Source organism: Gymnodraco acuticeps, unplaced genomic scaffold (assembly GCF_902827175.1).
Source record: "Gymnodraco acuticeps unplaced genomic scaffold, fGymAcu1.1, whole genome shotgun sequence".
Lineage (NCBI taxonomy): Eukaryota > Metazoa > Chordata > Actinopteri > Perciformes > Bathydraconidae > Gymnodraco > Gymnodraco acuticeps.
The window spans coordinates 144,546-160,360 of NW_022990548.1; the positions used below are offsets into that span (position 1 = coordinate 144,546).

The window sequence follows — 15,815 nt, forward strand, 5'->3', positions numbered from 1 at the left end:
TTATAAACATTAGCTCTCCTCACAGGCGTCGTGTTGCCGATAAGTTCATCAGCTGTAATCAACTGTGACTAATCTTCCCTTTATTGCATGATGGTAATTACTGTCGGCTCTAATGAAGTCATCCGTTATCGGTCCGTTTCACCGGGACAATACCCTTTGTCCTCCACATTAACACCATTATCATATTAGGATCATTTATTCTTTTATACAGTGCTTTATGAGGGGAAAATGTATTTACATATTTCATACAGATGACAAGTTCTTAACAGAAGCTCAGAGGATTAAAATGAGAGAAAACTGAATAGAAAATGTCCATTTTAGTCAGTGAAATTAGATAAGTTCTTTATTAAATCAACAGCTGATTTTCAGGCGATAGCACAGTTAAAACTCGCTTTTATTTAAATTGCTGTTATCATTTAGTTTTTGAACTTTCGCTTATCTCCCTTGTTTAATTTGATTCAATTTATTTTATTTTTGTCACTGAAACAAATAACTGGTATGAATAGATTTAACAAGAAAAGTATTCAAAAGTAACCACAGCAAAGATGTTTACTCAAAAGTTATTAAAGGAAAAAAGTGAAGTCGTTTTTTCTTGTAAACAATATTCTGTTCTCCTATTTGATCCAAATCCTTCTTTTGTTGTTTTTCAAAACATCTATTTACAAATATCACACAACTCATGCAGTATAATCCATATCTTATGTATCCTGTCCTGTGCTCACTTCTTCCCAAATGCATGCATTTCCCCTTAAACCTAACCATTTAAAGACACTTAAAACTCATCCAGATTCACACTGACACATTTCTCCCAACAGTGACAGTGAGCCAACTTTATAATCCCGATCGTCAACAAGCACTCCGCTCCCAGCTGTGTGCGTCACTGTTTAGTGTCCTCGGGTTTCTGCTGTGTTTTGATGTTCTTGCAGAGTTTGGCTTTTGCAGCTCCTTTTAGTAAACGCTGCACATGTTTTGTCAAGTTGGTGAAGATGTGTTTTCATTTGTATGTATGTATGTATGTATGTATGTATGTATGTATGTATGTATGTATGTATGTATGTATGTATGTATGTATGTATGTATGTATGTATGTATGTATTTGTATGTATGTATGTATGTATGTATGTATGTATGTATGTATTTGTATGTATGTATGTATGTATGTATGTATGTGTGTATTTGTATGTATGTATGTATGTATGTAATACATACATACACACACATACATACATACATCATACATACATACATACATTGTATGTATGTATGTATGTATGATGTATTGTAAGGTATGTATGTATGTAGTATGTAGTATTTGTATGTATGTATGTATGTATGTATTTGTATGTATGTATGTATGTATGTGTGTATTTGTATGTATGTATGTAATACATACATACACACACATACATACATACATACATCATACATACATACATACATTGTATGTATGTATGTATGTATGTGTGTAATACATACACACATACATACATACTATGTATGTATGTATGTATTTGTATGTATGGATGTATTTGTATGTGTATTTGTATGTGTACATTTGTGTTTTTATATTTGCAATGTTTTTGAAACTTCAGCGCGTTTAATGGAAATGTTTTGTGCCGTTGTATCACGTCGGCCACTGTAGATTTCGATTTAAAAAACAACTTTATCCTCATGAGGGTTTGGTTAAATCATGGTGATATGATACTTGTTGGAAAAATATCACTCGTCACCGGCTTGGTCTTCAACATCAGGATACATGTATTTATTATCCTTGCAAGAATGGAAGTAGTCTTCACATACAGAGCATTTGGTACAACTAGTTCCTGAACAGTGTCCTTCACATGCTGATATACAAGAGAGGTTGTATCACAGTCACAAGATGGAGGAATACGGTTCAAAGCAGTATTCAATGTTTAGTTCAGATTAGCTAAGGCCTGCGTAAGCGATAAACATGACAGTCATATGTCTATCTCCATAGAGGCTGAATCATCATGTTAATCACATAGCTATCATATGTCTAAAACAGTCCTGACGCTCTTCTAGGTAATCATACATCCGGTCATGTACACAGCTATGTAGGGCCTTTGTTATCATGTGCTACTCTGATATTGGAAGAGTACATTCAGTATTTTCCCAACAGATATGATCTGTGTTTTAAAAACATTTTTATTTTACTTTTATGTATCCACCACGACACCAAGTAAAATTCCTCGTACGTGTCAACCTACCTGGTAATAAACCCGTTTCTGATTCTTCTGATATCTTTGTCTCAAACCCATAGCTAACGCTGTTTATTCTATTTTGTCTCAGGTTCTCCAGCTGGGCTCAGACATCTTGCCTCAGTACAAACAGGAAACCCCGAAGACCCCTCCCCACATCATCCTGCACTACTGCCTCTTCAAGACCACGTGGGACTGGGTCATCCTCATCCTCACCTTCTACACCGCCATCATGGTGCCCTACAACGTGTCCTTCAAGACCAAGCAGAACAACGTCACCTGGCTGGTGGTGGACAGCATCGTGGACGTCATCTTCCTCGTGGACATCGTCCTCAACTTCCACACCACCTTCGTCGGCCCGGCCGGGGAGGTGATCTCCGACCCGAAGCTCATCCGCATGAACTACGTGAAGACGTGGTTCGTCATCGACCTGCTGTCCTGCCTGCCGTACGACGTCATCAACGCCTTCGAGAACGTGGACGAGGTCAGTGGACTTTCATTTCAATCAGGAGAGATAGTTTTTTGATGTAATGATATATACAGTATGTATTGCCGGGAATACACAGATACATGTAATGGTGTTTGGCGATTAGACCCCGTTGTGCGGGAGTATCATCCGGGAGGGGAAAACTGAGCCAATAAACCTCCCCTGGGATCTAGACACTGGTGGTGGTGGAGGCATGAAGGGATTGATGGAGGTCGGTCTGAAGAGGAGTGGTTTAAGCTTGACCTTGGATTTGGAAGAAAGGAAGGTGGAAGGACTGGAGGAGGGCTGCGTTGACTGTGAGGAAGGGGAGAGAGCAGATTTAAAGGTTTAGCAATGCACTATGATAGGCTTGTGGGAATAGAGGCGAAGTGGTTTAGCTGGGGAGTGACGCCCCCGATCACTGATTGAGAGGAGAGAGTAGTAAGCTGGAAATATGTGAATGAATGAGTAAAGACGGTCTTCCTGGTTGAACTTGCTCTAAGCTTCAGTTGTCTGTTAGATATACAAAGTAACAGCTTTCTTAGAGGTTAACTTTGTTTTTTAACAATGTAAGACACAAAACATGTTTAACAGATTTTTGAAATTCGTCCAGTGTTTAGCGAGAATTGGTACTAAACAGGCTGAAATGTAATCGCTCTTGTCAATAGTTACATTACATTACACATCACTTGTTAGACGCTTTTATCCAGAGCGACTTCCATACTCAATACTGTGGGCAATCCCCACAGGAGCAATTTGGGGTGAAGTGTCCCAGGGACACAACGACATGCTGACTGCAGTGGGGTTTGAACCTGTGACGCTCTGATCCGAACACCAACGCACAACCCACTGCACCACACGCCTCCCTGTGTGTAGTTTACCGAGGTACGTGTCGTGTGGAGGCAGAGCAGGGTCGACCCAAATGCAGGACGTACACGTTTTAAACAGACGAACACCTTACATTGCAGGAAGCCAGGCAGAGCAGCTCAAGGGAAAACTAAAGTAACAACACTCTCCGATGCAAACAAGGATCTGACTACTTACAGAAAACCAGAACTTAAATACATGCAACACTAATCACAAGGACAATTCCCTTTTAAAATCAACAAGTCACAAATAATGTGCGTCGCTGTTTTGATGCATATTAATAATTATACATGTAGTAAGAAAAAACTAAAGAAGATGACTAGAACATTTCTGCATGTCTTAAAAGAAAAATTCAGTTTGTACAGAATTATTTTGCAATGTGCCAACTATTAACAGCATATACTTAGTAGTAGTCTGTTTAAAAGCCGGATACATCGTTTTCCTCTGTCCCATAAAGCTCTACTTTTGTTCATAATCTATTTATGACATGTTCCGTTATTTCCATGAACACACACTATAGTTTATTTTGACTCAATCCACACTAGAGCACCTAATGTGGATACATCTGCCGCTCACAGCAGTCCCGAACCAATGCATAATCTCCCCTCGTTCATTGATTATATTAACAGTGAACAGCTTTTCAAAGAAAGTAGCTGAACCGTTTAAACATTAAACCATATGTTTGTGTTTTCCAATATTAACATCTTCAGCTGTCAGAAAGCCTTTTGCAGCGTTTGGTCTCTCCATGATATTTCTTGACAACAACATGCATCATTAACATCAGAAAGCTATTTGCAGATTTCAAAACAACCACAGTGCATGTGTGTGTCTGAGAGTGGGTTTCAAGTCTCTGCAGTTTGATTTTCATCCTGAAATGAAAGCCACAGCATCCTGTGAGGTTGGCGCTCATAAACTCTTAGTAATATAAATGATTAAACGCAGAGCTGTGAAAGTGTGTCCGGTGTTGGTGCGGTCCGTCCAGCTCTGAGGCATGAAATGGAAACGACGCAGCGTGACTGCAGGAGTGTAATCAACATGATGGAGTGCATTGTTTTACATTCCTCCAATGGCTTCACAGCGAGTAATGGCTTCCTATGGCAGCACAGAGAAAAGGTCATGACTGAACTGCTGACGTGTCAAAATGAAAAATGTACAGTAAGCCCCAAGAATTTATTTGAAATCAGTCCAAACAGCCATGTGTAAAATATATGAAATTGACTGAAATAGGTCAGTTTACTTTGTAGGAGTCCACACACTATGTTGCCTTCAGGCCGGCTGTTGAGGTATGACCGTGACTATTTCAGTAATAAGTCGACCTTTTTTGATGTTTAAACGAATACAGATTGAGAAAATCTCCCTCTGGAGGGAACGACTGTAAGGGATTGAAGCCGTTGATGAACATTTGCCTTCACAAAAACCTATATAAAGTACAGGAAAGGGAACACCCCTTAAAGAAAATAATTGACCCCAGCAAATGCAATTTTTCATCCAGTAAGCCTGATCAAAACACTTTATAAATGCAAACATTTCTATGTGTGTTTCTAAAGATTTACATCTTAGAAAATAATTCAGAAAGACTTTATAGATTTGTGTCTTTCCTGGATTGTTGAAAACAACATGCATCTTTGATATCAGAAAACTATTTGCAGAAGTCAAAACATGGTGCCCATACGTCTCCGAGAGTGCGATATAGGAGGACGACATACGCACGTTGAGAACAAAAGTTAATTCAATCATACATTTGAAAATAAAGTCTCTGAAAAAATGGTTTCAGTTGAGATCCTAAAACCTAATAAAGACCTAAGTAATTTAACGTAAAAAAATACACAACCAAAATGGAGGCAGATTTTGTCTCAATATTACTTGTGCGAACAGTTTGACAATCTGTGTGTAAATTGGTTAACTCAATCCAAAAGCGTAGATGTGAAATCCCCAAAGACACTGGATTCAGAAATGCTTTTCAAAGACTATTTGCAAATCAATTACATTTATTAACAGATTTTCTTTTGGCGTGAGGATTTGTTTGTGTATTTTCAGATTGGTTTTATATTTGTATAAATATATTTCAGATTTTTTGGGCATTTATGGATGTTTTAAGTTTGTAGATTACACATTTACACACAGACTTATTCACCCATATAGTATTGAGACATACACAAACCATCACCTCAGAATAATCATGTTTGTCATGAAGTGAAAACAAAGCGTGTTAGTCCTCAGACACACAGTGCACATAATTGAATCCTGTCCTGTGCGGGCTTCCGTAGGGAGGAGAAAAACAAAGTTGTTGAGTGAAAGGAGATGAAGTGTCGGGGCTTTAACCCCTCGCTGCAGCCCATCAGACAGAAACCTACCTTTTCATTCTGACTGCTGAAGGCTGCTAATGGAGGAGCAGTGCATTGTGGGTGTTTCCCTAGTGAGAGGCAGTGTTTTTGACGAGAGGCAGCGGTGACAGACGAGTCAAAAACGGAGAGGATGAGTCTCTGTAGGTGGCACGGCTGCTGCCTGTTTCATACATGTTTCATACGTGTTTGATAAATCTTTCATACTGACTTTATCCATCGTGACTGTAAGAGCTCTGCTGGAGAGAGCAGGAGAATTTAAGAGATGCTGACCCAGTGTCACGAAGCAGTGAGTTTACCCAAGATTGGACATATATTTTGACTTTATACCGTGACCTCTGCAGAGGAGGAAGCACTCTGATGGTTTTTTTATGATCCATCTTCTAAATTACTGCTGAAGAGTTACACTGCAGGTGAAGATGGCAGCAGTGAGACTCAGAATAAGAGTTTAGAGCTGAAGATGTTTGTTAAAAACATCAAGCGTAAGACGATAGAGGGGGTTAGGTCATTTTTGACTGGACGAAAGGTGTTCAACATCATCCAATGGTGGAAGAAGTACGATTTTATACTTATATTGCCTGTACTAATTATATAATTTGCCTTAGAATGTATTTCATGGAGTGTTTTAGTGAAAGTCAAAGTCTGCATGTATATGAGTCCTTCCGGTATGTTTTACTTGTGTAGGAACTGCTCAGGATAGTCTTCTGTCTTGTGTTCTCTTCTCTGTTTAGTGTACTTGGTGTAAATCATGGTTCTATTCTCTCTAATTAAATCTGTTTAATCCTGGCAAAATGTAATTAGGTTAAAGTTGTGTTTAAATGTGGAATAAAATAGGCTTCTTCATTGCTGGCCATCACCAATGATTTGAGCATTTTGCATAACGTCTAGCTACTAATTGGAAGAAAACAGTCATAAAGGAAAGGGTTGTGAATAACTGCCTGATTATTATTGGGTGTAGACACTGGAAAAGATTGAAGACCTTCTAATGAAATATAATGCAACCTCTATGTGATGCAAGAACAAGAAGAGTCAGGTTAAAGCAGCCGTCATGTATTATTGACAAGGGGACAAAATGAAATATTACACTGACCAGTTTAATAGGGGACAAAACACCAGAGAATCCTCCCCAGTGCTCAGGGACTAGATTCACTCTGAAAGGACATGACACATCCTTAGACTGATTATCCAATTGGACAGCCTACAACCATTTAAGACCTGTAACCGAACTGCCTCAATCAATAAGTCAACCACATGACCAACAAGTCAGTCAATCTGTCAATAAATCAATAAACTAATCTCTAAGCAGTGTAGTAATCCACCAGGAGGAGTCTGTGGTGGACATACAGAAACGTAGTGTAACTATCACAACATTTTGACTTGAAATGTTATATTTTTCTTAAAGAAATATGTGAGTAACTTGGTATTAAAAAAGGGCAACATAAAGAGGAAATAACACGAGTGTGTAATCCAACCTGAATATATCCAGTGTGTTTCACTGCAGGTTTTTGATCAATAAAACATTTACAAAATAAAAGCATGTATGAAAGTTTCCCTTGCACAAACACACACAGAGGTTTTGGACAAGGTTGAGAAGTACTTTTAATGCACACTGTTTTATGAACATATCACAACACAGTGTAGTTGGATTTAAGGCTGCACGATTTGGGGAAATAATCTAATTGCGATTTTTCTGATAAATATTGCGATTCAATTTGCGATATTTGTTTTTAAGCGACCCAACGGAAGTTCATTGTAAAATGCGGCCAAATCTCCGGCTAGGAAGGTCGTATCAACATGCTCCCGTCTCTAGCACCCCCGCAGCCCGAGCTACGAGTGAAAGAACTAAACTTACATGAAACTTCCGTTGGATTGCTTTAAAGTCAAGCTTCAGTTTAAGATTCAGCCTGTAATAGAAACATGTGATGGAGCATTACTAACCTGACCCAGATGGTCTGTTTCACCAAACCATCTAAAGCTCCATTGGAAGCCATTTGGAAAAGTATTGCAAAAATACTTGGCAGGATCAATCTGTCTATCACCTTCTATCATGGGCCACTTCTGATTGGTTAACAATGGCGGGTACATGTGGAGCACAGCACTTCTGATTGATGTGGATGACTGACACACAAGAAGAAAACAAAAACAGTTTTAAAAAAAAAGGTTTAAAAAAAAAAAAGTTTTAAAAAAAAATCGCAGGCTTTGGGATTTGATAATCGCATCATTTCAAATCGCGATTTTAATTAAAAATCGATTAATCGTTCAGCCCTAGTTGGATTCATATGACAGCGTTATTTACATGTATTTATATATTTTTGACAAGTGCCATATTCACTAATCATTTAAAGGTCCCATGTCGTGGCCATTTCCACTGATCATAATTCCATTGTTGAGGTCTACTAGAATAGATTTATACTGTGCAATTTTCCAAACTCACATTGGTTTCGCATACAGCATCTCTGTAAAGTATGTGTATTCAGCAGTATTCACTCTCTCCACTAAACGGCTCGTTGCAGCTCTTGCCCCCCCCCCCTGTGAGCACAGTGTGCTCTGATTGGTCGGGACGTTGTGAATCGCGCTGAGCTCCGTGGAGGTGTGATTTCCTTGTTTAGCGATACACAGCCAAACACAGCCAAACTCATCCTGAGCACACACAAAGTCACAGCCGAAGTAAAAACAATAAGTGTGGCTTGATATTGAGTAAGAAAAAGGTTGATAAACGCTGTGAGAATGGGTCTGCAGAGAGAATGGGTCTGCAGAGAGAATGGGTCTGCAGAGAGAATTTCGCCGCGATCCCAACTGTCTGTTATCAGCCTGCAGCCAGGGAGGAGAAATCAGCAGAGCTGCCTGCACTGAGTGTGTGAGGAAGTCCGTGGATTGGTCAATTTGGACCAATCAGCAGGGGCTTAACGTAACGGCTCCGAGGACGTAACGTAACGGCTCCACGGATTGGTCCATTTCGTTCCGGGTACGGATGACATCATGCGTACCCGGAAGAGTCAAATGGACAATGACGTATCTCCAACGAGGCGTTTTGGGGAGGTATTTTCTGTGTTGGAGTTTTACTCGCTACAGGGTGTACTTTGAGGGTTTTGACTCTGCACACCATTTACATGCAGAAAAACCTTCATAACACACAAGGGGACGGGTAATAACCGGAAAAGCATGACATGGGACATTTAAGCCAGCTGTCCTTTTATATCCGGGATGTAAACCAACAACGGAAATAAGACATTGTGAGCTTCATAAGGCTTTTATGACTGCTCTGGTTTGATGATTGTGTCTATCATTTCTCTCTCTGGGGTTCAGTGTTGGTTCAGTTGGCAGCACGTTATTATTCTGACACTGATGATGAGTTCTCACGAAGAGCTCGCAGAGGAATAACGGATTATGACAACCTGTGTTTGTTCCGCTTTCTTTCATACAACAAACAATCAACGTCTGGGTTTATTTGGAAATCGAGCGAGTTGTTTGGTCCACACCAAAACTGTCACACTCCCAGGTTTATGTCACGGTTTTAGTGTTGTCTGTCTGGTTATGGGTTTTGTAAGTCTGTTCATTCGGTGTTTTGTCTGGTCCTCCTCCCTGTCGTTAGTTTCCCTGGTGTGTCTGATTGTCTCATTGTGTTCACCTGTTGCCCTTGTGTTTCTCCCTCCCCTGCCCAGCTGTGTCTTGTCCTGTGATTACCCTTCTGTGTATTTAGTCTAGTCTTCCCCTGTGTTCCATGTCGGTTCATTGTTTGTCTCTCCTGTCTCCCTCCATGTTGGTCACAGTCAGTTTTGTGTATTCTTGCTACCTTGTACTATCAATGTTTTTGATTCATGCCATGTTTTTTGTTTTTCAGCTTTTAAATAAAGCTTACTTTTGTTTATAACCTTTACCTTTTTGTAGTCTGCATTTGGGTCCTACCTTTTCCCGCGAATCCTTGACAGTGATTCTAACAGAATGAACCGACCAACAATGGACCCAGCTGATTTTTATTTTTATTTGGACTTGTTCTCCCTAGAGTACACTCTTCAGTGTAATTATGCTGAATGGAGTAGAACCTCGGCTAAAAGGGACAAAGAGGCTGTCCTCAAAAAGGCACAAATGGAGGTGGACAACGTGCCATGGTTGAGAAGCTCATTGCCTGAGTTTCTCAGAGTTTTCTCACGCAGAGGTCCACGCAGAGGTCCACGCAGAGGTCCACGGAGCCTCCAAAAGACCTCTAACAGACGCAAGGTCAGGAAGCCAGCTCGTACTCAGGTACCGGTCCTAGCAGCCATGGTTCCGGCTCCAGTGCCGGCCCCAGCAGCCATGGTCCCTGCTCCAGAACCGGACCTTACAGCCATGTTACCGTGCTCCAGTGCCGGCCCACACAGCCATGGTTCCGTGTTCCGGTTCCTTGCCCAGCAGCCATGGTTCCGGCTCCAGTGTCGGCCCCAGCAGCCATGGTCCCTGCTCCAGAAACGGAACTTACAGCCATGTTTCCGGCTCCAGAACCGGCCCACACAGCCATAATCCAGGCTTCAGTTCCGGTTCCCACAGCCATGTTTCCGGCTCCAGAACCGGCCCATGCAGCCATGGTTCCAGCCCCAGTCCTGGCCCCAGTAGCCATGGTCCCGACTCCAGTTTCGGCTCCAGTACTGGCTCTCCGGCCGACGCCAGCTCCCCGTGTCCTGTCGGCGTGCCGGCCAACGCCAGCTCCCCGTGTCCTGTCGACATACCGGCCGACTCCAGCACCTCGTCTCCTGTTGGCTCTCCAGCCGACGCCAGCTCCCCGAGTCCTGTCGGCGTACCGGCCGACTCCAGCTCCCTGTGTCCTGTCGGCGTACCGACCGTCTCAAGTCACCTCTCCAGTTCCCTCTTGAGTCCCCTCTCAAGTCCCCTCTCAAGTCCCCTCTCGAATTCCCTCTCTTGTCCCCTCTCGAGTCTCCTCTCAAGTTCCCTCTCGAGTCCCCTCTCCAGTCACCTCTCCAGTCTCCTCTCCAGTCACCTCTCGAGTTCCCTCTCAAGTCTCCTTACAAGTCACCTCTCGAGTTCCCTCTCAAGTCACCTCTCGAGTTCCCTCTCAAGTCACCTCTCGAGTTCCCTCTCAAGTCACCTCTCGAGTCTCCTCTCGAGTTCCCTCTCCAGTATCCTCTCGAGTCCCCTCTCAAGTTCCTTCTTCAGTCACCTCTCGAGTCTCCGCTCAAGTTCCCTCTCGAGATCCCTCTCAAGTCACCTTTCAAGTCCCCTCTCAAGTCTCCTCTCGAGTTCCCTCTCGAGTCCCCTCTCAAGTCTCCTCTCGAGTTCCCTCTCGAGTCCCCTCTCAAGTCTCCTCTCGAGTTCCCTCTCGAGTCCCCTTTCAAGTCACCTCTCGAGTCCCCTCTCAAGTCCCTACCCAATGTTCTGGTCCATTGGAGGTTCTGCTGGGGGTCCTGCCAACTCCATGTCCTGTCCCGTTGGGGGTCCCGCCGACTACTCTTCTGCAGAGGGTCCTGCCAACCCTATGTCCTGTGCCGTTGGAGGCCCCGCCGACTACTCTCCTGCCGGGGGTCCTGCCAACCCTATGTCCTGTGCCGTTGGAGGTCCTGCCAACTGCTCTCCTGCCGGGGGTCCTGCCAGCCCCATGTCCTGTCCCGTTGGAGTTCCCGCCGACTACTCTTCTACCGGGGGCCCTGCCAACCCCATGTCCTGTTTCGTTGGAGGCCTCAACATCACCTGTCTCGCCGGGGGTCCTGCCAACTCCTTGTCCTCTTCCGTGGGGGATCTTGCCGACACCTGTCCCACCGGCTCCGGTTCCTGTCCGGTCGACACCGGCTCCTGCCCGGCCTCCGGAGCTGTCTGGTCTTCGCACTCCAGCCCGGCCGCCTGAGAGCCGTGGTCTTCACCCTCGAGGCCGGCCCCCTGAGTGCCGCGGTCTTCGCCCTCGAGCCCGGCCCCCTGACTTTCCCGGCCGCGGTCCTCGCCCTCGGACCCGGCCCCCTGACTCTTCCTGCCCCTGCCTTCGCCCTCATGCTCGGCCCACTGAGTTCGCCCGCTGTGGCCTTCGCCCCTCCATGGTCTCTGCCTTGCCCCCGGGCCGTCCGCCTGAGTTCCCCACCTTGGACTCTGCCTTGCCCACGGGCCGTCCGCCCGAGTTCCCCACCTTGGACTCTGCCTTGCCCCCGGGCCTTCCGCCCGAGACCCCCCTCCTTGGTCTCTGCCTTGCCCCCGGGCCGTCCGCCCGAGAATAACTTTACAGTGATGTTTACATGTTACAATAAGTGCGTTCGACCAACAAGATACAAACTTGAAGAAAACAGAATCATATAAGCACATCAGGTTTCATAGAGCTAAAACATTTCAAGTGCTACTCAACTGGCTTGAGATAAGCCATTCCTTTATTAGTATATAAGTGCTTTGTTAGCAATTCTTTGTTAGTAATTCTATCGATCGAAGTGGAGTCGAAAGAGATGAGTTTTCAGTCTGCGCCGGAAGATGTGCAAGCTTTTTGCCGTCCTGATTTCAATGGGGAGCTCATTCCACCATTTTGGAGCCAGGATAGCAAACCCACGTGTTTTTGCTGATGGGAACTTGGGTCCCCCTCGCAGTGCGGGTGCAGCGAGCTGTTTGGCTGATGCAGAGCGGAGTGCACGTGCTGGGGTGTACAGTTTAACCATGTCCTGGATGTAGGAAGGGCCAGATCCATTCGCAGCATGGTACGCAAGTACCATTGTCTTGAAGTGGATTCTAGCAGTTACTGGAAGCCAGTGAAGGCAGCAGAGGATCGGTGTGGTGTGGGAACATTTAGGAAGGTTGAAGACCAGACGAGCCGCTGCATTCTGGATGAGCTGCAGAGCTCGGATGGCACATGCAGGTAGACCAGCCAGGAGGGAGTTGCAGTAGTCTAGGCGTGAGATGACGATAGCCTGGGCCAGAACCTGCGTCGCTTTCTGGGTCAGGTGGGGACGTATCCTCCTGATGTTTTAAAGCGTGTATCTGCAGCAGCGGGTTGTAGCAGCGATGTTTACAGTGAAGGACAGGTTGTTATCTAGGGTCACACCCAGATTCCTTGCAGTCTGAGTCGGGGAAACTATAGAGGTGCCAATGTTGATTGTTAGGTCAAGAGTGGGACAATCTTTTCCCGGAAGGAAAAGCAGTTCAGTCTTGTCAAGGTTGAGCTTGAGGTGGTGAGCAGACATCCACTGAGAGATGTCCGCTTGACAAGCAGAGATGCGTGCGATGACCTGGGTCTCTGAGCGGGGAAAGGACAGAATTAATTGGGTGTCGTCAGCATAGCAGTGGTATGAAAAACCATGCGGGCTAATGACTGATCCGAGTGAGTTTGTGTACAGGGAGAAGAGGAGGGGACCAAGAACAGAGCCCTGAGGGACCCCTGTAGTTAATTGACAAGGGTCGGACTCGGACCCTCTCCAAGTTATCCTGTAGGTACGGTCTTTCAGGTATGAGGTGAGGAGGGAAAGTGCAGAGCCTGAAACTCCAAGTTCTTGGAGAGTGCGAAGGAGGATCTGATGATTCACCGTGTCGAATGCAGCAGACAGGTCCAGAATGATGATGACAGAGGAGAGGGAGGCTGCTTTAGCAGTGTGCAGTTCCTCAGAGACAGCAAGGAGGGCAGTTTCTGTTGAGTGACCTGCCTTGAAACCAGACTGGTGCGGATCCAGAAGGTTGTTCTGATGGAGATAACAGGAGAGTTGTTTAAAGACAGCGCATTCAAGTGTTTTAGACAGGAACAGGAGGAGAGAGACAGGCCTGTAGTTTATAACATCAGACGGGTTGAGAGTGGTTTTCTTTAGGAGAGAGTTTACTCTTGCCTCCTTGAGACTGTTTGGAAAGTGACCAGAAGTTAGAGAAGTGTTGATTAATTGGGAGAGAAACGGTAGAATATCAGGAGCGATAGTCTGAAGGAGGTTTGAGGGGATAGGGTCCAGAGGACAGGTGGTAGGACAGGCAGAGGTAATGAGGGTAAGAACCTCACTTGGAGAGAGAGGGGAAAAGGAGGTTAGTGGTGACCCAGCGGTGAGTAAAAGTGAGTCAGAAAAAGAAGAGCGAATATCATCATATCATATCATACTCTGCAGGGCGTCAGCAGTCTCTTCAGCTCTGTAGATTAATACCAATATAAGGAGTTGAAACAAAAGTGTGTATAATAGGCGCTTTCACACCAAGTACTTTTCCCAGGAATAGTTCCCGGAACTTTTATTTCCCTGGAACTATCTAGTAAATCGCGTTTACACCGGAATAAGTCCCTGAGGGAGGATTACGCAAATGAAGCCGCTGACGTCACTTCTTCTTCTTCTGCTTTGGGTTTACTGGCAGGCCGCAAACAACTTCACGGCGTACGTAATACTGCCAGACTTTGGGTGGCAGTAAATCGCCACCTGAAGCCCCGGGTAAATCGCCAGAAGCGCCGACCCCTCCTCATCACCGATCCCACGTTTTATTTTGTGTTGCCATAAATTAATCTCTCTCCGTTGATGCGCTGGGCTAATGCTAATAATGCTAATGCACGGAAATAAAATGGAGGCTTCACAAAAGCCTTTCAAAGTTTTACAGGGCGTGGTTCGCAATTCGCCCAGCCAATCAGAAATTGGAACCTTTTTCTTCCCAGGAAAGGGGTGAAAAGGTTCCCGTGTGAACGCAACATCCCAGGAACTATCGGAACTATTTCTGGGAAAAGTACTCCGGTGTGAAAGCGCCTATTGTACTACATATAACATTTTAATATATATTGAATGCTGAGTTGCTCAGTTTAAGAGGGTTTGGCTGCTTGAAGTATGTCAATCTATAATTTCTTCCTCCTCTCCCTCTTCCTCTGCAGGGCATCAGCAGTCTCTTCAGCTCTCTGAAAGTGGTCCGTCTGCTGCGTTTGGGTCGAGTCGCCAGGAAGCTGGACCACTACATCGAGTACGGAGCGGCCGTCCTTGTGTTACTGGTCTGTGTGTTCGGGCTGGCTGCTCATTGGCTGGCGTGCATCTGGTACAGCATCGGGGACTACGAGGTGATCGATGAGGACACCAACAGCGTGCGGATGGACAGCTGGCTGTTCCTGCTGGGGGAGACGGTCGGGACGCCCTACAGGTTCAACGCCTCGGGGTCCGGCCGCTGGGAGGGCGGGCCCAGCAAGGACTCGGTGTACATCACCTCGCTGTACTTCACCATGACGAGCCTCACCAGCATCGGCTTCGGGAACATCGCGCCCAACACGGACGGAGAGAAGATCTTCGCCGTGGCCATGATGATGATCGGATGTGAGTACAATTCCTTCAAGTTATCAAAGGATCCAAAAAGGATTCATACGATACGATACGATACGATACGATATGATCAGTGGCGGTTCTAGACCAATTGTACAGGCTGGGGCCAGTTATTTAATGAGAGGGGCACACTAAAAGCGGGTTACAAAGACAAAGACAGTAAAGTAATTGAACATAAAATACAGTAATTGGTATTTGTTTTGTAAATGTAAGTTACAATCCTTTGTTTCAATAGTTCTTTTCATTTAGAGTATTGGTTTTAGTAACTTTAAGTGACAATTTAATAACAAAAACATAAAGAGTATTTGATTTTATATAAGGTAATGAACAGTTTAATCTCCACTGTACATCCGGGTCTCAGATTAATAAATCGTAATATTGTAACCTTTTTCTTGGAGGGGGGCCACAGGGGGGTCCCTGGTCAGTGTTACGGGGGCACTGGCCCCTGTTGGCTCCCACCCCCCTAGAACCGCCCCTGGATACGATAATACTTTATTGGTCAGATCAAGTCTGAAATGTGACTTGCATCACAGCAGCTCCACGTGTAACATCAACACAGACAAATATCCCGACACAATACATGAAAAACAAACAACAAACATTTAACATAACATCACAATCACTAAGAGAAAACATGGTCAAAGAGCCTTTAGCGTGCATTTGATAGGCTTTATTTGTCATGTACACAATGGTCATAGCATTG

The 15,815-nt window shown here is 44.6% G+C and overlaps 1 protein-coding gene across 2 annotated transcripts in view; it reads left to right on the forward strand.

Moving 5' to 3' along the window:
• LOC117553434 (potassium voltage-gated channel subfamily H member 1-like) overlaps window positions 1–15,815 on the forward strand; it is a gene marked incomplete at its 3' end in the record, with an annotated part of 56,851 nt that overhangs the window by 17,313 nt on the left and 23,723 nt on the right. For both annotated transcript variants that reach the window (XM_034227352.1, XM_034227353.1), the window contains 2 exon segments: window positions 2,311–2,703; window positions 14,677–15,106. In XM_034227352.1, coding sequence (XP_034083243.1) covers window positions 2,311–2,703; window positions 14,677–15,106 — 823 coding nt within the window.